At 36.6% G+C, this 26,121-nt stretch overlaps 1 protein-coding gene and 1 pseudogene across 5 annotated transcripts in view; both read right to left on the bottom strand.

Moving 5' to 3' along the window:
- Positions 1 to 1,310: 1,310 nt before the first annotated feature.
- GABPB1 (GA binding protein transcription factor subunit beta 1) overlaps positions 1,311 to 26,121 on the bottom strand; it is a 64,036-nt gene continuing 39,225 nt past the window's right edge. For 3 of the 5 annotated variants that reach the window (XM_057722304.1, XM_057722303.1, XM_057722305.1), the window contains exons 4-9: positions 25,069 to 25,263; positions 23,566 to 23,713; positions 23,102 to 23,215; positions 11,850 to 12,035; positions 7,412 to 7,527; positions 1,311 to 2,814 (exon numbers count right to left, since the gene is read on the bottom strand). In XM_057722304.1, coding sequence (XP_057578287.1) covers positions 2,662 to 2,814; positions 7,412 to 7,527; positions 11,850 to 12,035; positions 23,102 to 23,215; positions 23,566 to 23,713; positions 25,069 to 25,263 — 912 coding nt within the window. In that variant the 3' untranslated portion in view covers positions 1,311 to 2,661. The remainder of the gene's footprint in view (positions 2,815 to 7,411; positions 7,528 to 11,849; positions 12,036 to 23,101; positions 23,216 to 23,565; positions 23,714 to 25,068; positions 25,264 to 26,121) is intronic. The other 2 variants (XM_057722307.1, XM_057722306.1) reach the window with 1 other exon arrangement.
- On the bottom strand, positions 8,913 to 11,277 carry LOC130845298 (keratin, type I cytoskeletal 18-like; annotated as a pseudogene).

The raw sequence follows: 26,121 nt of genomic DNA on the forward strand, positions 1-26,121 counted from the left end.
ACGGCTCCTCTCCCCTGCTTGTGAGTCAGCAGTATTGAGCTGCCACCATGGCCATGGCTGCCCAGCTTTCCACAGTAGACACTCTTCGCCGCAGATTTCTTCCCTCCTGTCTTCTCAGTCCATCTCCCCACTGCCAACAATGTTTCTCACCCTGAACCACTTCTCCAGTTTCCAGGTTCCAGCTCCCAGACCCCCTGTTCAGCTGTGAACCAATGTCTCAGTCCAGACACACTGAGCCATGGTGCAGACCCTCCGTGTATTTCTCACTCTTTCCTGTCTGCCACAGCTCAGCCGCTGCACCCTCTTTGAACAGTCCCAAATGCCTCCCTTCTGACCCAGGGAAACTCGCTGTTGGAGAAGGGGTTTCCCCGTCAGATAAGGGACATTTCCCCAAATTTGGCAGTCTCCCCTCTGTTTCAGATCCCCCCCGCCCCAGGGTGTGGGACCCGTCCCTTTCCTTTCTTCTTCTCCTCTTTATCCTCCTTTTTTTTTTTTCCCTCTGTCCTACCCAGTTATGTTGGGATCTTTGCAGTCCTTTCTGGTGTCCGAGGTCGTTTGCTGGTGTTCAGCTGGTTCTCTGTGGGAATTATTGCGCTTTTTGGTGTATTCCTGATGCATCTGTGGAGAGGAATGCATTCCACATCCTTCTACTTTGCCGCTTTCTTCTCCCCAGTTATAAATTCTTGTCTAAGTTTTGATTTCATAGTACAGTGGATCAGGTGAAGATGATTGAGGAATTAAGTCCAACATAACAGACCCTGAAAAACGTGGACTTCCCCCAAAGACATTTCAATATCTACCTGACATTATCATACACTTACTCCTTTTAAGTATCAATTATTTTCTCCCATTTATGGCAAATGTTATTATAGATCAAAATTCTTTCTTGCACCAGGTAAAGTCTAGCAGAACAAAAGACTAGAAATCAAAGAAGGCATTAAATTCACTTTCAGAAGCTTGGTTCCAATACTGTCTCAAGGATCTTCAGGGCCAACCTGGTCTTGGAAACAAAACTATACAGTGGGGTGAACACACTGACCCTGCTCCACTCTGACACTGCATATGTAAGGGTACCCTTCCTAATGTAACAAATCCATAAATGCACTAACATACTAAAAAACAGACATAGAAAAGTAGCTTCATGCAACTGAAAATATGACCTGGCATTAGTAAAACCATTTTAGATAGTTTTAAGACACAGTGTGAAGAATTTATAATATTTTTATATGGTGGAATATGGCCATAATAAACAGAACAAGCTTTTTAATGTGTGAATAAAATGTGGTCAAAATATAAGTCTACACTGAACATATGTGGAAAAGATATTTAATTGTAAAATAGAAAAGTAGGCCAGAGTACAGTTTTAAGGGTAATTGCTTCTTTATACAGTATAGGTAATCTAGAAGAGTCTTAGGGTTAAACATTTTCATAAAGCAATAAAACATTAAAAAATAAAACAAGAAAAAAGGGCTTGAAGTTATGTTTTACAAAAAAGAAGAAACACTATGTCAGAGTTTAATGTCCATACATTGTGGAATTCAATGATATTGTGATGAGAGCCAGTCACAGCACAGACATACAGCTTTCACAGGGAAAAGTAAGTTATGTTAGATGTATCTATAGCATCACTGTAGTACAAAAAGTTCTTGTTCTACATACAAAAGCAATTTGTTTCCTTAAGAATAATTTCCTGGGGGGGAAAAGAGTCCATGAAATATTTCAGAAACCCATATGTTTGAGTTTTTCAAAAACATTATCTTAAAATCCAGTGCCTTAAAGTGCTTTCATGTGGAAATCATGATGGAAGGCACAGAATACAGTTTCACGTCCCCACTATGAAATTTTCAAAAAAGCATAGATTTTGCAGTTAGCAAATTCAAGGTATCTTGTAAGCTGCTCCTTCTGAGAACATTGTCATTCCAATAAAACCAGCTGTCAGCTTGCTTACTTTCAATGACCTATAGAATTAAAAGGGTTTCTTCTTTCCTAGTAACTTTCATCTTTGTGGGAAAAATACCTATGCAAGTGATGCATTTTGAAATTATAAAACATGCAGAATATGTACAAACAGAAAGTTTTAAAAATATTTGCTTCATATACATGTAAATCTACTTGGGTATAGCTGAAATTGAACAAATATAAAAATTTGCTTTCTAAAAAATGTTTTAAGAGAATCTGAGACAACTTAAAGCTGTACAAAGATTTCCTGGGAGAAATCTTCTCTTCATATAGAAATTTAAACCTACAGGAGTAATTCCAGCATTAGTTCACCACATAATTATTACACATTTGGTCTAATCAACAACGATCACCCTTAAAACTGTTCTGTTTCTGAGAAATTAAGGTTTGTACTAAAATCAAAAAGAATTCACAAAAACAGTGGCTTATTGTGTTTTTTGGATCTCTTCAACAATCTTTTATCAGCTCATTTGGAACTGTAAAAAAAAAAAACTATTTACAGAATTCGGTTTTAAATACATTTCACAACTTCTAAAGTAAAGTTTTATGTTACAAGAATTCAGAGCTCATGGCTTAAGTCCAATTATCAATTTGTAGTCTCTTCTATTATCCTGTCTTCCCAGGACTGCACCTTATTGTGTACAGTTCAAGACTGTATTCTTTCTTGACCAAAAGTAAACTCAAACTATACGTTCACTTCAATTAAACAGCTTCTTTATTAGTCTGAAGACGAGTCATAGCTTCTAATTTCTGTCTGTAGGCTTCTGCTTCCTGTTCTTTCTTTAGAAGCTGCTGTCGATATTTTTGTGCTTCTCGATTAGCTTCATCCAGCTGTTTCTGAAGAGCTTCTCTCTCCTAATTTAAAAAAAAAGGTGCTTTTTCAATTGTTGCACAAACACATTAACACATACAAGCATGCATCCTTCAAATAAAAAAATCTGTAGTAGCTAAATGTAGCCACCTATTAATATTTCTGAGACATCTTGCCTTTTCCACCAATTTGCTTATAATTAAAGCCCTAATTTTGAATTCCACACTATGAGATACAGATTAGTTTCTGACCTCAAGGAAGTTATTTCCTAATTAGAAATAAGACTAACCCAAATTGCGTACCTGTACTTTTGCACATACTACAAAAACTAGTGAAGAACTTTAATAGGGAAATATATAACCATAACTCTTCACATCTTTGTGAATGTCAAAAAGCTACTAATTATAAAAGAATTAATATTTATTGAGCACCCATTATATAAATTAACAAGGTGATTTTCAATGACAAGTCTCTAAGATAGATATTATGCCCATTTTACAGATGAGGAAAATGATGCTCAGAGATGATGTAGCTTTCCCATGGTAACACAATAAGGAGTCAGGTTTACAAGGTTCTAATAGTACTGCTTTTAAAACTATCTTTCCCTATAATAGCAAGCAAGATTTCTCATCTTTAAAATGAAGAGTGCAGGTCTAGATTAGTGTTTCCTAAGTTATATCATTTTACAAACCAATAAAATACTAATTTCTCTACTGTGATTCACTATATTATATGCTGTAAAATATATGTATTAAATTCCTGGATAAATTGAGAAGAAAAACACAAATCTGGTCCAATGAAAATGGTATTCTTTCTCCTCCTCCTCAATCTGCCCCTATACAGTTGCCTGTGGGAAAACATTCCAAAGATTCCTTTCCCATACCTCTAGTAAGCACACGGACAAACACTCAACTTGCCCAGGTCCATGCTCAACCTCATTACAGAAGCCCAGGCCCTCTGAGTGGGGTGGGGGCTAAGGGTAGGACTGCTAATGACAAAAAGAGGCCAGGTTCACACTGGACAAGACACTTGACCAGAAAGAACTGAAAGTAAAGGCGAGGGGTCAGCAGCTTGCTGGGAAAGAGGACATATGAGGGTCTCTTCCACTGCCCCCTCGAACCCTGTCCATTGCGAACACCAAGAGATGCCCTCCCCTTCACTATTCACATGGTCCACAAGGAGGAACACGTACAATACTCCTGCTTTCCTGTGATCCTGCTGTCTTCCCCACACTGGGAATGAACACATCCAACATTTATTTTTCCCATAGGTCTACCAAATGTGGGAGTGATTGATTATACAAGTCGTCTCCAAATCTTCCAATTATACAAAATGTACAAGTAGAAGAAAGGTGTGCCCCTCGTCTCCAAGTTAAGAAATGCCTAAGCCCTACCCTGCTACCCTTTCTCCTTACTACAGGCAAGATGCCAGCCTCATGTAAGCAATCGACGCCAGTCCCTGGCAGGGAACTATGCAGGACTCTGGGCACCAATGGAAAGGGTGGGAGCTAGACCCCCGACCTCTGGCAGGAGCACTCACAGCCATGCATAAATGTTTTACAATTTTACATGTACTAAAAAGTAAGATCCTTTGGAAAGCCAAAGTTTTGAATATGGATAAAAACTTGCCCTGACTTGGTAGAAAATATTAGAAAAGATTAAGTCAAAGGTATCTTCTAGCATTACCTATTTATTCACATTTAGAAACAGCAAGAGATTCACAATTATTGCAGAAGATGAAAGAAATAAGGAAGATATTTACCTTACACTACAACTCCAAACCCAAGCAATATATTGTGATTGCATTAGGCAATAGAATAATAGAACAAAGGACTTCGAGTTTCCTTTTTTATTTTCAAACAAGATTCTTGAATTCTGCTTCAGCTACTAGCAATTATCTTTTAACAGTTTTATATGTAATTTTCTAATATTAAATTTTATTTTACTTTAGCTATTATAAAGCAAATAAAAATCATTACAGGGATCTATCTTCTACTATACTTCAATATACATTTTAGAAGATAATAATAATGACTAACGTTTCCTGAGCACTTACTATATGCTCATCACTGTACTAGCCCTTCACATGCATTCTCATTTAAACCTTACAACAATCTGATAGTGCAGGTGCTATTATTTTCCCCTTTTTACTGATGGGGAAGCCAAGCCTTGAAAGGTTAAATAACTTCACCAATCACACTCAGAAAATTATCATTCAAACCTAAATCTGACTCAGACTCACATTCTTAACCATTAAATGTTTTTTTTTTTAAAGAGAGAAACTGGGCAGGGTGTGAGAGCTGTCTGCTTGTAGGTAAATATCCATTTTCTAACTGCCATGGGTCAAATATGATCTTGGTTTTATAAATAAAGTTTTACTGAAATACACCTATACCCACTCATTTCCAAATTGCCTACAGCTGCTTTTCCACTACAATGACAGAACTGAGTGGTAAAACACACATTGTAAGATTTGTAAAGAATTCAGCAGCATCCCCAGCCTCCATCCACTAAATGTCAGTGGCATGTCCCTCCTTGTGACAACCCGAAATGTATCAATGTATGCAGACATTGCTAAATGTCCCCTGGGGTCAAATTACTCCAGTTGAGAAGCACTGCTTTAGAGAAACTTTTTTGGGTTAACGGTCAAGCAATCACTTAGAAAGGAATAAAGACAACTCTATTAGTCATCTCAGAAAATAAAATCAAAAGAACTACTTCATGTACTATAAGGAAATGATTACCTGGTTTTAGAAAACACTGGAGGCGTCTCTTCATTCTCTATCCCCTGCCCACCTCTACCATCCCTACTCACTGCTTCAAGGTCTCCTTGTAATAGCTCTAAGATCATGCAACTTTGTCTTGAACATGTCCAGTGATGGAGAATAAGATTTCCATGAACAGAAAGCTCTAATTACTAAAATTAAGCTCAAACTAGCTTGTGAAGTTCTTTATATCAAGCTAAAAGTCGATTTCCCTGAAGTTCTATCTCCTCGGTTCTAGTTAATTTACATACCTCAATTTATACTTTCTTGTTATTTGCAATAACAAAGACTGAAAGAGTGTAAGAGTGGAATTAGGTTGATCTTTGAAGAAAACAGCAACTCTCACTGGTTATTAGGTAAATAAAAAGCACAGGCTGCACATTCGTTATTTTTTAAATGTTGAATTGGCATAAATCAACTACACTTCAATTAAAAGAAATGTTAAATTGAGTCAGTTTATGTTCAATACAAAATCAAGTAATTTAAAAATGTTTTATTAAATAGTTAAAGCACATGACAAAATCTTTCTCACCTTATATGCCAGAAAAAAAGATAACTGGTTTATCAGTAAGACATTAAAGATTATTAAATAATAAGTATACTGATACCATTCAATGAAACAAATGGTTTATAAGAACTTCAGTGTACTGAATATCACTTTAAATTTTGAAGAAATAAAACAACTCACCCTCAATAAAGTCATAATGTTATCAAACATTCTGGTTAAACCATGAATCAAATTCTTCTTAACTCAATAATATATCCTTTGAGATTGTGGCCAAAGATGTACCAGTCTTACATGTAAACTAATTTGGGCAAGGATATTTTCTAACTGTCCTCAGTCAGAATTATGTTGCCTTTAGGTGACATTTTTTTAAATTCTCTCTTCTCTATGATAACAAGAACCTTAACCAAGAATTACTAAATACTCACCAACATTTACTATTCACATATATTAGATATTATGAATGTGTATATAACGGGTATGCTGACTTTTTCAACTCTCATAAAAACCCCAAAATGCTGATATTGTTACCCTAAATTCCAATCTGGGATAAAATAAAACAGAAATTCTGAAAGGTAAGATAACTTGCCTCAAAGCTAACAGGGAGGGGCAAGAGGTGGGATTCAAATCCAGCTCATTTAATCTCAAGTCCAACACTCTTTTCTCTACACTGCAGCTGCTCTTTCAAAGTTATTCAAGAATGATCTTATTTTCATTTAAGTTAATATCAAATTTGGGAAACAATTTTATTTACAATCATGTGAGAAAAAAGTCTGTAGGGTAACTATGGTTTGGTTACACTTACAAACTAGTTTACAATTACAAACTAGTTTGGCAGAGGGAAAAAAGGTGAATCCTATCAACAGCTAGTCTAAATTTAATTTCCTTAAGGGACTTAATAGCGAAATAAGCAGTTATCTACAGCTTTTTACAAATAACTCAGTTGACAAACTTCAACATTCTTTAAGAGGATCTTCTGGCCCGAACAGGCATTTGCATTTCACTTTTGAAAGAAAAAAATTTCTTTTAATCAATATATAGTGACCTTCCCTTTAGTGACTTGTGAGAATGATGTATGTAAATTTAATAAAAAATAAAGGATGAAGTGCAAGAACCAAAGACATTCCAGTGTTACCATGATGACAGACTTTGTTACAAACAAATTCTTCACTCATTCATTCATTCATTCAATATTTATTTATTGAAGGCTTACTATATGGATAAGGCAAAAAAATTAGACAAAAAAGTACTCATTCTATATCAAAACAATACTGTCAGCAATAAATATAAAAGACATACAGAATAAAAGAAAAGCAAATGGAATTTATTTTGGATGACTGCAGCAAAACACACCGGGTAAAAGACTCCTTACTTCTATTTCTGCAGATTCCACCCGGTTTTCAATTATTTCGATACATTGTCTCTTGGCTGGTGGTTCTTCACTTATAACAGTTTCTTCTGCAATGTCCGTTGCTGGTACTGTCAATACTAAAATGAAAAAATGTACACATTACTTCATTTTCAGACAGGTTTAGAAGAATTAAAACTAGTCTTGAGATTGTGATGAAACTCATCTAAAATTAAATATTAAAAACAATAATTTCAAAACACTGATTTGCTTTTTATGAGAAATGTCCATATCTGTCTTCAACTTCTTGCCTATTTACTGAAAACTACTTATTGTTTAAAGCATCTACTTATTTTTTTAATTTTTTAGATAATATATTCATTCATACGGCTCAAATAATATTTAACAAGCATATCTTGAGAGGTCTGACTTTACCCTTGCTAACGCTGATAATCACTTTTATTGGTTTCTTGTGTGTTGTTCTTGTGTTCACCTATGTAAAAACAAACATGAATATACGTTCTCTTTTTTCTCTTTCTTACACAAAAGGTAGCTTACATACAAAACATACGTTCAAAAATACATAAAATAGATACTGTTCTGTGTCTGCTTTTTTCACTCCATATCTCTAGGGTATCTTTCATCAATACATAGAGAGCTTTCTTTCATTTAGCTGCAATATATTCCACTGTGTGGATACACCATTATGAATACCATCTGTTTATAAACTTTGCTTGTTTTTCCACTGGGTTGTTGGACTTTTCCCCAATTTTTTAGTATCTCTTTATATAAATGTAAATATATGGAGAGCGAGAGGCTGTCCTTGCTTTGCATACCAGTGCAGGAACATAAAAATGACTGTGTAAGCTAAAACTACGCAAAACAATCTTAATAATCAACAGGAAAAATCACAACTGTCCCACAGCCTTTAATGTTGTCAAAACATTGAAAACTCTCCTACTGTCATTTATAAATGTAAACAAATGAAAAAAATAGTAAAACTATTATTTATTTAGTACAATGTAATTAAAAACATTAGAAATATTGAGAATTAAAGTATTTCTTTTAACTCATGTTACACTTATAAATTCACTCAAGAAGAACTGAAAACCTTATATTTGTTTCACTGGACTGTCTACACAGTCTATATATTCATATGCCAGTTTTAGTTTTTAAATTATGAAGGTTGTAAGTTTATTTTAATATTCAGTAGGTCCTTCTCATTGCTCTTCTCTACCAGTTATCCTTATTCTTCTTCCCTCCTCCCCCATCAAAATAAACTTCAGAATCTGTTCGGCTAGTTCCAGAAAAAGACCTACTGGTCTTTATTAAGGCCTGAATTGTGTCCCCCTCAAAATTCAACTGTTTAAATCCTAACCCCCAGTACCTCAGAATGTATTTGGAGACAGGGCCCTTAAAAAGGTTAAAAAGGTAAAATTAGCTCATTTGACTGGGTCCTAATCCAATATGATTGGTGTCCTTATAAGAGCTTAGGTCTCAGACAACACACACAGACTGAGGGGTGACTATATGGGGACACAGCAAGAAGGCAGCCATTTGCAACCCAAGGAGAGAGGCCTCAGAAGAAACCAAACCTGCCAACACCTTGATCTTGGACTTCCAGCTTCCAGCACTGTGAGACGGTAAATTGCTGTTAAGTCTATGGTAGTTTGCTATGGCAGCCCTAGCAAACTAATATACTCTTTTTTTTCCCTATCACATTTATCAATTAATGCAGGAAGAATTGAGAGCTTTGTGATAATGAGTCATCCTATCCAAAAACATGAGTTTCTTTCCATTTGTTCATCAATGAGATTAGCCTGTGTGTATAATGTCAGGTTTTGGAAACAATGTTCTATCTGCTTAAAACAAATACTTTGAAAGTTTCTCCTTTTCTATATAATTAGAATTAGTTCCTTAAAGCTTTGTGAAAGTACCTAGGCTTGATCCAAATCTTGGACCACCAGCAGATTTCTGTAGAGCAGGAAAGAAAAGCCTCCCAGGCTCCACAGGTCAAGGGTTTCCTCCTCCACTGCTACAGCAACAAAATCTTTCCTTGAGACCTGGTCTGCAGGGCCATACCTCCACTATCACTCTAGACCAAACCTGGTTCAGGAAAACTTCTACCTCCAGTCCTTCCCTTCCCCAGTTCCTTCACAGGCCATGAAGAGGCTTGGTCTCTGCAGTCCTAGTCATTTTCTAAAAGGTTATGTGTGCACATACTTTATTTTTTTTGGCAGGGGGTGGGCGGGTGGTACTGGGTACAGGACGATGTTTGCTCAGATAGGAAATTTCTGCACCTTCTCTTTCTGCTTCCTCCAGCTTTCATGCTCTAGTCTATCTTAACCCTACTTGCAGCACTTCCTACTCAGATTTGGGCCTCATCTTGCTGGAAGTGTATATTCATTGCTTATTTGTGAGTTCAACCCCTTTTCTTGATGCACCATTGGGTGTTTCCCTGAGGGTTCCCCTGTTCTGGCTTAGATCTTTTTTCTTTCTTTTTTTTTAATATGCGATAACGTTTCAACTTTTATTGGCCTCCTGCTCCCCAGGGCATCCTGCTTCTGCTAATCAATGCCTCAGAACTTTGGTGTCTGAGGTCTCAGACACCACTTTGCCATCCACGAGCCCGAGGGTGGTGGTGTTCTGGATGGTTTGCATGGAGGTGCTGCTGTCCACAGCATCACCAAGATTGAAGTCCTTCCCATCTTCCAGCAGGCGGTGGTAGGTGTTGATCTCAGCCTCCAGCCTGACCTTGACCAGACCCAGGGCCTTGTACTCCTGGGTCTGGTGTTGCCCCTCTGGCCGGGTCTGGGCCAGCTCCAACTCCAGGTACAGGAGGACCCCATTGAGCTGCTCCATCTGCATGGCGTAGCAGGCCTCCACTTCCCTCAGGCTGTTCTCCAAGCTGGCCTTCAGATTCCTCATGCAGTCCAGGTCGATCTCCAGGGACTGGACGGTGCGTCCCAGCTCCATGAGTGTCATCTCAGCAGCTCCTATCTCAGCGGTCTGTGAGGTGACCACTGCGGTGCTCTCCTCAATCTGCTGAGAACAGTACCTGTCCAGCTCCTCTTGGTTCTTCTGGGCCAGCTTGTCATACTGGGCCCGGATATCTGCCATGATCTTGCTTAGGTCCTGAGGTTTGGGGACATCCAACTCCACGGTCAAGCCAGAGTTGGCAATCTGGTTTTGTAGACCCTTTACTTCCTCCTCATGGTTCTTCTTCGTGAAGAGCAGTTCCTCCTTGAGAACCTTGATCTCAGTCTCCAGCTGCAGCCAGTGACACTGATGTCATCAATGACCTTGCAAAGCCCGTGGATGTCACTCTCCACAGACTGGTGCGTGGCCAGCTCCATCTCATACTTGACTCTGAAGTCAGCAGCAGCAAGACGGGTATTATCAATCTGCAGAATGATTCAGGCATTGTCCACAGAACTTGCAAAAACCTGAGCCCTCAGGTCCTCAATGGTCTTCAAGTAATGCCCCAGTCTCTGACCTGGGGTCCCTTCTTCTCCAGGTGTCCCCGGATCTTGCTCTCCAGTCTCCTATTATCAGCCTCCAGGTGCATCACTCTCTCCAGGTAGGAGGCCAGGCAGTCATTCAGGTCTTGCATGGTCTCCTTCTAGCCCTGGATGCCCCCTACACCCACCAGACCCCCGGCCATCCTGGCGTCCAGGTTTCCAGACCCCCAGCGGCCCCAGACGCTGGTGGAGTGGGACACGGAGATCCAGGAGCCTGAGCCCACAGCGCCTGCATAGACGCTGGCCGCGCTGACCAGTTGGACCTGGTGGCCCGGCGACTGCAAGGAGCCTGGGGACTGGTAGTTGGAGAAGGTGGACTGGGCACTGAAGCACATGTTGTTTGTTCCACAAGGAAAGAGCGAGGCCAGGACTCAGGTGCTGGGCCGTCCCTGGCTTAGATCTTAAGATGTTTTGGCAAGCACCTAAAATATGGAATTTTGTGGTTTTCTCAGTCTTTTACTTTCACTTAAAATGTAACTGGGGCTTATGTTTCATCCATCTCATTACTACTCTCAAAAGGAAAAGAAATGGGACAATTATCAACAAAGCTCCTAAAAGTTGCCACCATATTTCTACTATAAGTTCTAAGTCCAACTTCTTTTTAAGTAGCCTTTTCTCACATGGTGTTTTTAAAAGCCCATATGATATGTGAAGTGTATTAAATGGCCTAGGAAAGTATTGTCTAATACTGATTTTGAGTTATTTATTTAAGCTCATTTTCCAGCCAGAATACCTTGGGGCCAATTCCTCTTTCTACCTAGTATATACTTACAGAAAGCAAGCTAATTTTGATAGTAGCTTAAGCAAATTAGGCAATTAAGTCTGTTGCAAAAGGTTACAAAAACAAAATTTAAGGCAAAAATAAATGCTTTGAAAACCGTATCACAATTTCCTGAGAATTAAGAATAAATACAAACTTTATGTAAATGCCTTCTACCAACCTTGTTGTCCATCTGGCATGGTCACAATGATGGGCTGACCTATTCCACTAGTTGGAATGGAGTGCAAATTTCCAAGCTGAATTCCATCTGTAACTATTGTGATGACTTGCTGACCCCCTGAACTAACTACTTGCTGAATTGCACCATCCACAGATTCTGCAGTAACTACTTCCTCCGTAGCCACTACTGGAAAAAAAAAAAAGGTATGTAAAAATCAGTGAACATACATAAAAGTATGAATAGAAGTTTACTTCTGCTCTGCTACCTTTGCTGTCCTTGCTTCTTTCTTATACAAAAAAGCTTTTACCTGGTTTTTAAATTCAGTCTCCAGTGGTGTTGTAGATACCTGTGTAAACAGTTGACTACAAGTCCTGCGATTTATAATAAGTGAGTTCCAACTGTCTATACATGCATGTGTTTAAAGCTTCATTTAGTTCCATGAGGTATGAAATTTAGATCTCCTAAGGTCACAGATATGACAAAGGTTACACCAGCTTAATAAAATTCCACAATCCAAAAAAGAAAGTTTTGTATGTGGTTATACTCCATTCAAATTTACATATGAGTTGATATACATTTCCTATCCAACAAAACATGGAAATTTGTATTTTTCAAGTAGACAGAATAAACAGTATCCCCTTTTTGGATTGTGTGAGCAAGGGTTGCTTTCATAAGTGGCACATAGATCTGGTACTGTAGGATATCAGATAATATAATATATTAACATTTACATAAATAAAGTCCAAAACTATGCTCTTAGTATTTTATGAAAGGTTCAGAGAGGATTCTGGCAGCTGCAAACAACATTTCAGGTCTTGCCTAGGTAAAGAAATTGCCAAAATCCTTTCCCACAGGCAGTCCTATGCCCAACTACTGATCCCAAAAGATACAGCTTTACTCATAATAGTCAAAAACTTGAAACAAAACAGATATCCATCAAAAGTTGAATGAATAAATGAACAGTGATAGATTCATGCACTGTAATACTACACCGCAATTAAAGTGACTCCTGGGGACTTCCCTGGTGGCACAGTGGTTAAGAATCCACCTGCCAATGCAGGGGACACGTATATCATCCCTGGTTCGGGAAGCTCCCACATGCCTCAGAGCAACAAAGCCCAGGCGCCACAGCTACTAAACCCATGAGCCCTAGAGCCGGTGTGCCACAACTACTGAGCCCACACACCCAGAGCCTGTTCTCCGCAACAAAAGCAGCCAGAGCACTGAGAAGCTCACGCACCACAATGAAGAACAGTCTCCACTCTCCACAACTAGAGAAAAGCCCTCACGCAGCAATGAAGACCCAACGTGGCCCCCCAAAAAAATAAAATAAATAAATTGACTCCTGATGTGATGCAACAGATTACAAAATATCCCTTGTGTTCTTGGAAATGTTTGACCTGAATCTAATTATTATGAAACAAATGAATCCAGAATGTGAGTGATCCTGCAGACAACTGGTTTAAACTTTACAAAGATTTCAATGTCATAAAGAACAAAGTGAGGCAGTAGGACTGTCCTAGATTGGGGGAGACTAAGGAGACATAATAATAATCAAATACAATGTGTGAACTTTGATTGGATGCTGGGTGAAAACAAACAAATAGTTATAAAGGACATTTTTGGGGTAACTAAAGAAACCTGAATATGGACCATATGCCAGATTATTATTACTAATTTAATGTTGATGTTTCTAGAAAATATAATAGAACTGTGAATATGTAGGAGGCTGTCCTTGTTCTTGGTAGATATGTGCTAAAGAATTTAAGGATGAAGTGTCATGACGTCTGTAGCCTACTGTCAGATAATTTGGCAAAATAAAAACGCACACGCGCGCGCGCGTGTGTGTGTGTGTGTGTGTGTGTGTGTGTGCGCGCGCGTGCGCGAACGTGCAGGTGTGGCAAGATGTTAACAGTTGGTGAATACAGGTGCAAGGTATAAATTTCATCCTCCAATTTTTCTATGGGTTTTGAAAAACCTATTTTAATATAACTAATTCTGAATAAAGAAATGACAAAAATATTTCTAAATGACATGGTTTTTTGAAATGTGTTATTTGAGGCAACACTTTACCAAAAGTGTAATGAGATAAAAGCATTCTCTCCTGAAGTCATGCTACCCTTCAGATACACAGTTGCTCTGAAACATGCTAAGTTGCTACCAACTTCCAGCAGAATGTCATGGATATCAGCGTCCACAGGATTTACTAAATACAGAGGTGCCCTAATTAAAAAAACTCCCTTTCTAAAAAACACCAAAAGTAAATAAATACATACATACATACAAAACAAAAATAAATAAATAAGTAAATTGAAAAGGAAAACACAAACCACGCCAAGGTAAGTGCTGGAACCCTAGTTTTCAAGAATGAACTCATGGTTGAACTACAGACCTGGCTGCAACCCTATTGCTGTGTTATTTGGATAATCAAGGGTCATAGTATAACCCGAAGGTGATATTCAAAATGCAAACAATCTTTGTTTTGAATTCTCTCATTTTTGTTTGTCTTAAACCATAATTAGGCTTTATCACCAAGCACTTAAGAAAATTTCAGAAAGATAATTATACAATGAAATGTAGGGCATAAAACTAATATATTCAACAGAACGACTACTGAGGTTTTCGAACACATTAATTATTGCTTTGATCTTTAAAAAAAATCCATATGAAAAAAGAAATGTTTACTTTGGTTGAATGTTAAGTATAAGTAGCAAATATTTTTTAAAACATAATCATATGTAAGAAATCTCTAAGATCACACATAATCAAGGCACAACTCAACAACTTTCATCTTTGCACTATTTGCAATGACTGTCATTAAGATAACAGAGTTCTTGCCTTTCATCTAAAAAGCTTTCTTTTTAAGTTGTGCTATAGTAAGGAATTTAAGAAAAAATTATAAGGAACGCAATTATGTAAGAAAATAAAGTATCCCCTCAGTAATCCTAAGAGCAACCCAACAGTGAAATGTTGAAACATGTAAGAATAAAACAGAAAGCCTAAAAACTTTAAAAAGAATGTTATTAAAAAAAAAACACAAACAAGATATATCCAAATATATAACCCCTGGATAAAAAAATAACTAATAAATATTCATTGATCTAAAAGTCAAGTCGTAATATACAAAGGGAGCCTAGATAATCAACAGCATCTCTGAAAATGTTTGAGACCTCTTGTTCAACATGACTTTTGAATTTTAATGCCATAAAATTCAACTAAGACGGGGAAAAAACTCTTTGAGATGTTATTAAAAGATTGAAAATTCTATACGTATATAAATATTTCAACAATAAAATAGAAACTATGCTTACTAAGAAAAAAATAACATTTCAATGGCATTATTGCCTACAATAGAACCTGAAATTTAAAAAAAAAAAAAAAGGCAAAAACAAAACAATCTTATGAAGTCCAGTAACTTATACCTGAAAGCCAGTTCACTTTTATTGCTCTACTTTAGGAACACACAAAAAAGAAAATGACATGCAAAGGGGACCTGATTCAAATTTCACTATTAGGAGAAAGGAGGGCAAAAGCCACCAGATGCATTATACCTTTGGAAAAAAACCACCTTATTAACAGTTAGCCAAAGTTGCCCTGGAGACAAAAAGAAGGGTAGTCACGAATGTCCATTTAATCAAGGGATTCTACAGCTGGGCCACAAGAAAGAAGAAGGCTAAGCAATGCAAAATCAATGTAAGACTGCAGGGCAAGAGCCATAAAACAGTGTTTTATTACAGTTAATTTCAAAAGGACCAAACTACACTGCAGACGTAAGGCCTACATCTGAGTCTACATTCAAATAACTCTCAAATCTATTCACTTTTTATTATCTCTTTGCCAAATCCTTATCCACGTCACCATCATTTCTTCCCCAGGAGACTGCATTAGACTCCTAACTAAATTCCCTTCCAGAGCCCACCAAAGTAATCATTTTAAAACTTCTGTGTAATCTTACCTTCGATTACCATGAGTTATTCTCCCACTTGCTGAGCTCAGCCACGCTAGCCTCTGAGGCCTCTGAAAGGACAAGCTTTCCTGCCTCAAAAGCTTCATGTGTCCCCCTTCCTAAAGTAGTCTTCCTCCAAGTTTTGCTCCACTAATTCCTACTTAATCTTTAGTTTAAATTTCTCTGCCTCTAGGAAGACTCACCAACTTGGTCAAAATCCTGTACTCTTTATATATAGCACGAATCACAAGTATTTATCTGAGTGAATAACTTTAATATCTCATTCTACTGAAAGACTGCATGTTCCATTAAAGGTTGGGACTGTATATGACTGTCTACCATTTTCTCTCTAGCACCTGGTATAGTAACCAGGACATAAGAGATATTCAACAAAAACCTGCTCAGTGAATGAATAAATAATATTTTTCTTGTTGTAAATAAACAGCTATTTGTAAACCAATAAATGGAAATTTTAGCTCAAGAACAGTTTTGAGTTATTCCTTTAACACGAAGCACAATATATCCCTCCATGAATTTTTATTATTTGTACATTTTTGTTTTGTTTTAAAGCAAAAAGAAAGAGTAAAGGTGAGAGTTTCCTGCGATTTTTATTTTCCAAATAGGGAACACCGGTAACAGACTGGCCTGTAAGCTTTGGTAGAAAAATAGGATAACATGATTGCCTTTGTTTATTAATAGTGTACTACAAAGCAATGGTTTTCCTTATGAGGAAAGAGGTAGCTGGAATCCCCAAAAGAAAACTTTTACTTTTCTGTATCTTTATTTTGGAATAGCTTCCAAAACGTAATGATTTGAAATGAGTTCTTATCTATCTAAATCCTTAAATCCCATTCATTCTTTAGGGCACAACTCAACTTAATGCCACCCCGCTCCACCCCATCCCACCTCACCCCACTCCCCTAGCCCCATCCTCCAACTCCAGCTAAAAGTAATCTTTGTCCTCTGAAGAACTACAGTAACTGTCTAATTCATTTACAAATCTCTCATATAACAATTTTAAAACATTCTAACCTGCTCTAACTTTTCACCTTTCTCATTTCTCTAACACGATTACATGTTCCTACTAACTATAACTCTCCCCTCACCTTTTCCCTAACTTCAGTCTCCTTTCCCCATTCCTAGACTGGAACACTAAATTTCAAATATGTTAACAATTTTTTTGGAAAAAGAGTAGCTACAAGCTGGCTCTAAAAGAGCACCCTGATCATTCTACTTCTGAAGCAGAGACATCTAAGCTCCAAGCTTAAAATCCTGAAAGGAAACAACACCTCCCTGATGTACACTATCTCTAGGCATTTGTAAGTTCTGATGGCTCAGAAAGAAATAAAGAAAAAGATAGCATTGGGAAGCAGTCACTCATGGGTAGCTCAAAATTTTGTTTCTGCACATAGCAGGCATAACACAGTACAGAATACATGTCCAGGTACCTTAAAGTATAGGTTGGCCAAAAATAAAGAAATCAGCAGTCACAATGTTTAATCCCTTTAGTTTCACCCACAGGAAAATATACTATGAGAACACTTCAAATATATACATTTCAAGAAGATGACTGCTTTTTCCAAAACTAGTGAAATTTGAGAGCATAAGAAAAAAAATAACAAATTATATTTTAATGGAACCTGTGCATATCTTACCAGTCAAGTGAAATGTTCAATTGTGTCTAAACATACATAACTTGTATATTATTATTATTTTTTTTATTGGCTGTGTTGGGTCTTTTTTGCTATGCACGGGCTTTCTTTTAGTTGCGGTGAGTGGGGGCTACTCTTTGTTGTGGTGTGCGGGCTCCTCATTGCTGTGGCCTCTCTTGTTGTGGAGCATGGGCTCTAGGCACGTGGGCTTCAGCAGTTGCAGCACATGGGCTCAATAGTTGTGGCTCAAGGGCTCTAAAGCGCAGCCTCAATAGTTGTGGCGCACAGGCTTAGCTGCTCCGCGGCATGTGGGATATTCCTGGAGCAGGAATCGAACCTGTGTCCCCTGCATTGGCAGATGGATTCTTAACCACTGCACCACCTAGGAAGCCCTATTTTTTGATGTTAAACCTCCTACCTGGCCCGGTAACTACTGTGACAAATCAAAGCAAAAGAACCCAAATACTGAAGAGTAAAAAAATGAACCAAAACTAGACTGCAAATTAGACTAATTTGGTATTAGGAGATGAAATATCAGCCAAAAAATATATATAATTGCTAAAATTATCAAGCATAATGATGCGAACTTCCAACAAATATGGTAGATACCTTCTTAACTTAGAGAAAAATGAAAAAAGAAACTCATTCCCTTAGTTCAAGCAGATAATCATATTTAGTCCCCTGAAACAGTATATATGTTTTTTATAAACAGATCAGTAATATTAATTTTCTTTAAATCAAAATCTTATCAAAGCTTATTAATCAGCACCTGTTAGAGATAAAATTTCATAGGAGTTGCCATAATCTACAAAATTTTTCTAATCTGAGCAGAAATCAGTATATTAGATAACAGTATGTATAAATAAGGGAAAACTTAAAGAGGCATACAAGTTAGAGATAAGTAAGCCCTACTGAGTCTATAGACTACTGACAGTGAGTAAGTACTGCATTTTATATTTAAAGTGCTCAACATGATAACATTCTTCTCACCTCAATTTGAGAAATGTGGTCTTGACAATCAGTATCACATTTTTGTTTTAATTATATCCTAATTACCTGAAGGCTGCTCCTTAATTACTCAATTCATAAAGATTAAGTAGCAATCATACAGATTTACTCAACTATTAAAGCTATTAAAAAAGCCATTCCTCTCTCCCACATCTTTTCCTTAGTAGAGATTCACCTACATACCCCATAAATAGTTGAAATTACACATAAAATGACATAAATAAGAAATATATATTATTAAAGCAACTCTTTGCTGTAGTACACTCACAATTTTTAGATATTTACTATACCCAATTTATTAGTAGCAAGAAATAGATCTTTAAAATTTGGGTCAAGGGGGACTTCCCTGGTGGTCCAGTGGTTAAGAATCCACCTTCCAATGCAGGCGGTGGGTTCCACACCTGGTCGCAGAAGTAGGATCCCACGTGCTGCGGGGAAACTAAACCCGCACACCCCAACTATAGAGAAACCCGCACAACGCAACTAGGGAGAAGCCTGCAACAAAGAGCCCGCGTGTCACAACGAAGACCCAGCAGTGTCAAAACAAAAAAATAAAAATAAAATACACAAAATTTTAAAAATAAATAATAAAATTAGGGTCAAATTCTTAAATTTTGGTGTGCCATCAGGATTACTGTTGAGAGCATGTTAAAAATATAGATGTCAGGGTCCCATCCTAAACTTACTGAATCAGAATCCACTGAGGTAGAACTGGGGCAAATGAATTGTTGAGAAGGTATTTCTGATTCACACAAAATTAAAGAATGCTGCTCTTGTTGATGTTATCATATTGATTCAAACTAACTGAGAGGAGTTCAAATTAGTAGAAAACTTGAATCACAGAATATTTAAAGGAATACAGCCTTCTAATTATTGGGTACATAAATTAACAAGATAATTTCCAACTATTTCCAAGCAAAAATTCTATTAGTTTGTTTTAGTAACGTAAAAGAGAATGACAATTATTATATTAATGTTTGAGCTGCCTGATATTTCTCCTGAATTATTCCACTCCAAAATTATGAAGGATGTTTTAAACAAGTATTTTAAAAACTGTGTGTGCATACTTTTAAAGGCTATAAATTTTTTTAACTGATTTATTTCCAAAATGAGTAAGGTAATTTCAGGTATCAAAAGACAGATGTATCCTCCCTTAAAAAGAAATTAAAAATAAATTACAGCATTTCAATTTATGTATCACTTTCTACTGAGTTTGCTAAGTGTGAGTAGTCCCTTATATTAACTCAGGATATGTTAATAAAATATTTCTGAAACCTCAAAGCTGAAAACTAAAACTCAGTTAATGGTCAATGACAGTATCTTAATTCAGATGACTTTTGTGAGAACAAAATGAGATAATGCAAATAAAGCACTTAGCATAATAACAAGCTTATAGCAAGAACCCTATACATATTAATAATTATTTTTCTATAATTCATTATGCCAAATTCAATTTATGACTTATATCAAGTGTTTCATCAGCTTTTTCTGGCCTGGACTGGGCCCAGACAGAGCTAATGATTATTTAATATACTTATGCACATTAGCATAGGCCTATGGGCTCAGGGACTGAAATAAAAATTCCCAAAAAACCAATTTAATAAAAACAAACATTAGCAATAAACTCTTCAGGGTATACTGAGAATTATCAAAATTTTTTTTTACTTCTATTAAACAGACAAAGATTCATGAAAACTATGCATGGAGATTAAAAATTTAATCAAACAAGTTAAATGCTTGGAAAAATAAAGGTCTATGAGGAAAGGATAAAACTGGAAATATTTACATAAAAAATGCTAGTAAGGAAGCAATTCAATGAGAGATTCTAATCATCAAACACGGACAATCTGAAGTTATATTTGCTTGTAACATCAAGACAGAGGTATCGGACTTCTTAGGTGACACAGTGGGTAAGAATCTGCCTGCCAGCGCAGGGGACATGGGTTCGATCCCTGCCCCAGGAAGATACCACATGCTGTGCAGCAACTAAGCCCATGCGCCACAACTGTTGAGCCCATGTGCTGCAACTACTGAAGCCCATGCACCTAGAGCCCGTGCTCTGCAACAAGAGAGGCCACCGCAATGAGAAGGCGGCGCACCACAACAAAGAGTAGCCCCCGCTCGCCACAACTAGAGAAAGCCCGTGTGCAGCAATGAAGACCCAACACAGACAATAAAATTAATTAATTAAGTAAGTAAGTAATTAAAAAAAAAAGACAGGGGTATCATTTGGTTTCCCAATGAAAACATTATACTAGACTGATTTCCCTTATGACTATTAGAGTAACATTAGGATTTGTTTTAGATGTCAAAGATGGTCCTAATGTAATCATGAAAGAACTATTTAAAGCCATAGTTCAAATGAAACAGCATGGTATCCTAGACTATCATAAGTACCTTCCCTCTATGTATAGGACCATGTCAGCCAGCTAGCTTCCATTTCAAATGCAGTCCATTTGTTGCTACAGTCTGGCTATTTAGTATCAGCAGATGTTTTTACTGTACTACTTAGCCAGTAAAAGAAAAGAATATGAGCAGTACCAATTAGTGTACTGATAGTTCTTATATTTTGTTCTTCAATCATTTAAAAAGGCCAGAAAGGAGAACATTTATTTCAATAGACTGCTCCAACAGATACACTTCAGAAGTAAAAGTAGAAATAGTGATGCTTTTGTTTCATGTAAGACAAAGTAATAATTACACAAAAATTTAAAATTATAAACGTTCTAGAAGAGACTAGCCCACTGTTCACCTGAAGAAACTGCATGAAGGAAACAGTATATTTAGTGGTCACAGACACACAACTTGGGAATCAGTCAGACCTTTCACCTCTTAATAGCCATGCTACTTTGGTTACTTCCGTTAAAATTACTTAACCTCCACAAACTTCGATTTCATCATACATAAAATGGGAGTATTACTTTATTTCGCAGGTCCTGAGATGTCCTTGAAAAAACATATAAACATTTCTAAATCAAGAAACTGATGTTAAAAGAAACCGGACAGCCAAGAGACAAATAACTTGACTGAGCATGTGCAAACTGACCTGTGAGAAGATATTTCTTTATGTGATCACACGCCTCAGCTGAGTTGTTTACACTGGGGCCATGTACTCACCTGAACTTTAACTTAATTCAAGCTCTTAAAATATCTGCAGAAAGATTCCACTATGATGTAGCATTGAAATGAAAAATTATTGTGCTCACAGAAGGTTGTAAGTCACATGCAATAAAAGTCAGCTAAAACAACCAATCCTCTCAGACTAGATCACACATAACATTTTCAAAGGCAGAAATTAGAGGAGCTGGTATGCCCAATCCGTGGCGTCAAACATCTAAATGTCAAAACTTCTAGCTGACTTTGAAGAAAAGATTAATTTTCAGAGATGTATATTTTAATAAAGGCAAAAAATTTACAAGTCTACTCAAACAGAAATCCACCAATGAAATTAATTTTCTTTGATATACTCATACAGTTACAAAGGTGCTGAAGAGATCCAGGCATAGGTTATAAAAGCAGCATGTCAACAGGATGATACACACAGCTGCTAATGGCCAAAAGTGACTCAGAAAAATCTTAAGGCTCCCAAATATAAAGGTTTAGATTCAAACATTGATTATGATGCTAAAGAAGCTGAAGAATGAATAAATGTTTACTATCACTAGTTGTGGGGGCAGGGGGGATAGAGAGAAAGGAGAGAGACAGGTAACCCACCCCCACCCCCCAACCAAAAAATACACATCCAATCATCATTACAGAATCAAATCCAGTAATATCTACCTTCAATCTTTTTGATGAGGATTAAATGAGATCATAAGTAGAACATCAGCTAAGTACACACAGTAAACATGCAGTGAACTGGTGGTGGTGGTTATTATTACTAGTCATATTTTGAAAAAAAACATTGATTTAAATAATGAATGACAACAAATTATTCTTTACCTTCATAAACACTGGTCCAAATAAAATGGCTTAAACTAACAGTAAGAAAAATAATTTTGCGGAGTTTTTTTTAACTCCCTACTAAAAAAATTATTTTACTTACATAATTATAGCAAGAACTACTTTGGCAAAGTACAAAGGTAAATCTTATCTAAACCAGCTATTAATACCGTTTGTAATTATTTAACCCTAGGTTATTCTTTAGTGGTGGTTGTTGGTATGCTATTTCCTAGTTCTGTCAGTCATTAAGATTTTATATCATTCTAACAGAACTGCCAAAAATGAAAAGTTATGAAAAAGACAGCAAGTTCATATATATTTAGCTAACTTATTCATACAAAAAGTCACAGATTAGTAAAACAAAGCCAAATGAGGTAAACAGACGTTTTCTGTGAACCACACAAGTTTGTTTTTAATTTTAATTAATTTTAATTTAATTTTAAATAACTGCCAAGATTTAATATCTTTTTTAAAATCCAGATTTTCAGGTTCCCATGGAAAAAGTAGAATCTGGCAACACTGACTGAGCATTTTATTACAGTCAGCTACAGCTAAGCAGGAGATGCACCCTTGCCCTGCCCCACTCTCCTCAGATGGCCATACCCTCAACCCTGCCCCCTTTAGTCTTTTAAATTCCCTTCCTGGCCTTTGTAAATATTTGCATCTCCAACTTTTGAAGTACACATTTGACTTGTTTTTCTAACCTGGAGTTTCTGAAGAATTGGACAATGGAGCAGATGCTTCAGCTAAGGCAGCTAACGTAGCTAATACTGATGTAGAAGAGTTTCCAAATTGAACAGCAGACACACCCGTTTCATCTACAAGAAAGGAGAAAACATGTTTGAATTTTTAAGGAATTTAATCGAGTACATTTTTCTGACAATCTATTTTACTTTATCCAACGCTTAAATGAAGCTTAGATAATATTAGTTAAAACAAGCTTGGATAGCATTAGTTTTTGAAAGGTAATATTGCAGTACGTTTTGCAATATCACCTTTCTTTAGATTATTTTTGTCTTGTAAAAATTTGTTTTTTTGCCAATTATAACAAAGAAAAACAAGGTGGCTGATATAATCTTACCCTCATTCTCCAACACTCCTTTCTTAAAAGGATGAATACCTACTAAAGCATAAAATCCCAACAGCTATCCTATATGCATCTCAATACCTGTTGCCTTGGATGAATTTTCTGAAGATACCAGACCTGTTAGGTTCACCACCCCTCCAGGTCCAATGATAAACTGCGGTGTTGCAGTATGTATCGTCACAGTGTCAGGACTCTCTGGGTTTGTGTTGATTTGGTTCTGCATAGCAATCTGGGGGACAAATTACCACAATGTTTTCAGAATTATAACCAAAACATATAGCTCTCAATGCAGTACAAACACAAACATAAAGGAACATTCTGTAATCTAAGAAGAGTCATATAATACAAATGGAAATTTTTGTTTATGGTCTACTGAAAGTACAGTGGCAAATGATAGATAATGAATTTATATCCTAAGTTCCCCTATTAGGTAAAGCAGCAAAATCCCATGTGAGGAGAAATGGGTATCTGAAAGGCTTTTATAGAACACAGTTGAGCGAATTCCCTGGTGATCCTGTGGTTAGGACTCTGCACTTTCACTGCCAAGGGCATGGGTTCAATCCCTGGTCAGGGAACTAAGATCTTGCATGCCATGAAGCAGGGAGAAAAGAAAAAAGGAAAGGAAAGGAAAAGAAAGGGAAAGGAAGGGAGGGGAGGGGAGGAGAGGAGAGGAGAGGAGGGGAGAGGAGAGGAGAGGAAAGGAAAAAAAGAAAAAGACAACTGTGTTCTATACACATAGAACACAGTTGAAAGATATTCTGCTGCCCTGTGGCTACAGAAATTAAATTACTTAAATTACATCCTCTACTATATTCAGCAATATATAACACTACCTATATAAAGCACATCCTTCCCAATTAACTGTTCTTCATCCTCAACCCTAGGTTCCAAACTGCACTCTTAGGAGTAAAAGAATTGGAAGAAGCATGGCAAAATTTATTTTCCTGAACACAACATCTTTTAAGTAACTAGCTGAAGTTCAACAGACTCAGATGGTCTTAGAGAAGAGTTCTACTAGGAAGGAGAACAGGAAAATAGGCAAGAAGAGACAATAAGCAAAGAAAATAATTTACATCAATGTTGTCTAGCTAAAGAAAAGAGAAGTGATGTTGGTTATTAGGAAAACTTATCCAAAAGCCATAAATAACCATGTTCATAAACAGATCTTTTTGAGGATGGTTAAAAAATAAAAGAAACCAATCAGAATGATGAAGACTACATCACTCACTGAGGGGACATTATTATGGTTGCTAAAAAAATTTTTAGTGGAAATATAACAGACTTGAAAAACCATATGGTATCCAAACATGCAACAAAATAATTAATAGAATAAAAAGTCTAGAAGGCAACTCAGAACCTTAAAAACACTGAAAGTAATCACTGTATCTAATTTTCTACTGTTACATGCAAAGACTGTTGTCTTACAATTAGGAAAATGAACAGCAATGAACAAAGAGGAAGTGAAAGAGGAATAGGCCTGTCCAAAATAACTAAATTCAAAATGAAAAGCTACAAGCTAAATAGTTCAAATCATCCCTATGACAGAGATCCTTTTATTTTCTTAAACTAAAAGCCAAAAGTTACCTGTAGTATCTCTGCTAAATCTTCATTCCCATTGTCTATTGAAATATCAAACGCAGTTTTACAAAATTTACTTTGCGTGTGTACATCAGCACCGTATTTGATTAAAAGTTCCACCACCTCTTGATGATTGTGTTCTGTGGCCCAATGTAGCGCTGTCATCTTCAACATGTCCTTTGCATTGACATCAGCACCATGCTATACAAATATTTCAAAATAAGAAATTTCTAAAATTTCAAATATAAAGAAGTCCTGATATAAAAATACTAGCCACTGTGCTTTAAATTAAAAAAAGAATTTGCTACTAACATGATCAACTCTTTATTTTTGTGTGCTGAATAATCTACATGTTCTAGGAATCACCACACATCTGTCACTTAATCAGTTTCCTATCATGTTGGCTTTCCTAATTGCTTAGGAGCACAGCAATTATTTTTTCAGTCATCCAGCCTTGAGCATGAAGGGCTAGAATGGTCTAAGGTGTGAAGGAAAACTATGAACATTCCTCCAAAACCCTCAGCTCCATATTTACATAAAAATATCCTTTACTTTCAAAACCAGTGTAATATAATGAATTAATAGGGAGCTATCTAGAGGTACACTATTCACTATGGTAGTCACTAGTCATGTAGTCCGCATACAGCTATGCTATGTGTGCAAATACACACTGGAATTCAAAGACCTCACACCAAATAAAGGATGTAAAACATCTCATTAATAATTTTTATATTGATTTCATGTTGAAATCATAATATTTTATATATAGTGAGTTAAATAAAATATAATATTAAATTATTTTGTTTTTACTTTGTTAATGTAGCTAATAGAAAATCAAGAATTACATGTGATTCATATTTGTGGTTCACATTTGTATGTTTTTTGGATAAATTGATCTAGAGGCTATAATACAAAGGATTAAGAATATCTAAATCTATCACTCTCTGTTTCAGAATTTTCTCTTTGGCATTTAAATGATTAAAGAAAAAGCCCTGTCTGTATTACTTGTTTGTTAATTATTCAAACCGCACATTCCCTTCCATGTGGGTTTTAAATGTG

This window comes from Hippopotamus amphibius, chromosome 2 (genome assembly GCF_030028045.1).
Source record: "Hippopotamus amphibius kiboko isolate mHipAmp2 chromosome 2, mHipAmp2.hap2, whole genome shotgun sequence".
In the NCBI taxonomy this organism is placed as follows: Eukaryota; Metazoa; Chordata; class Mammalia; order Artiodactyla; family Hippopotamidae; genus Hippopotamus; species Hippopotamus amphibius.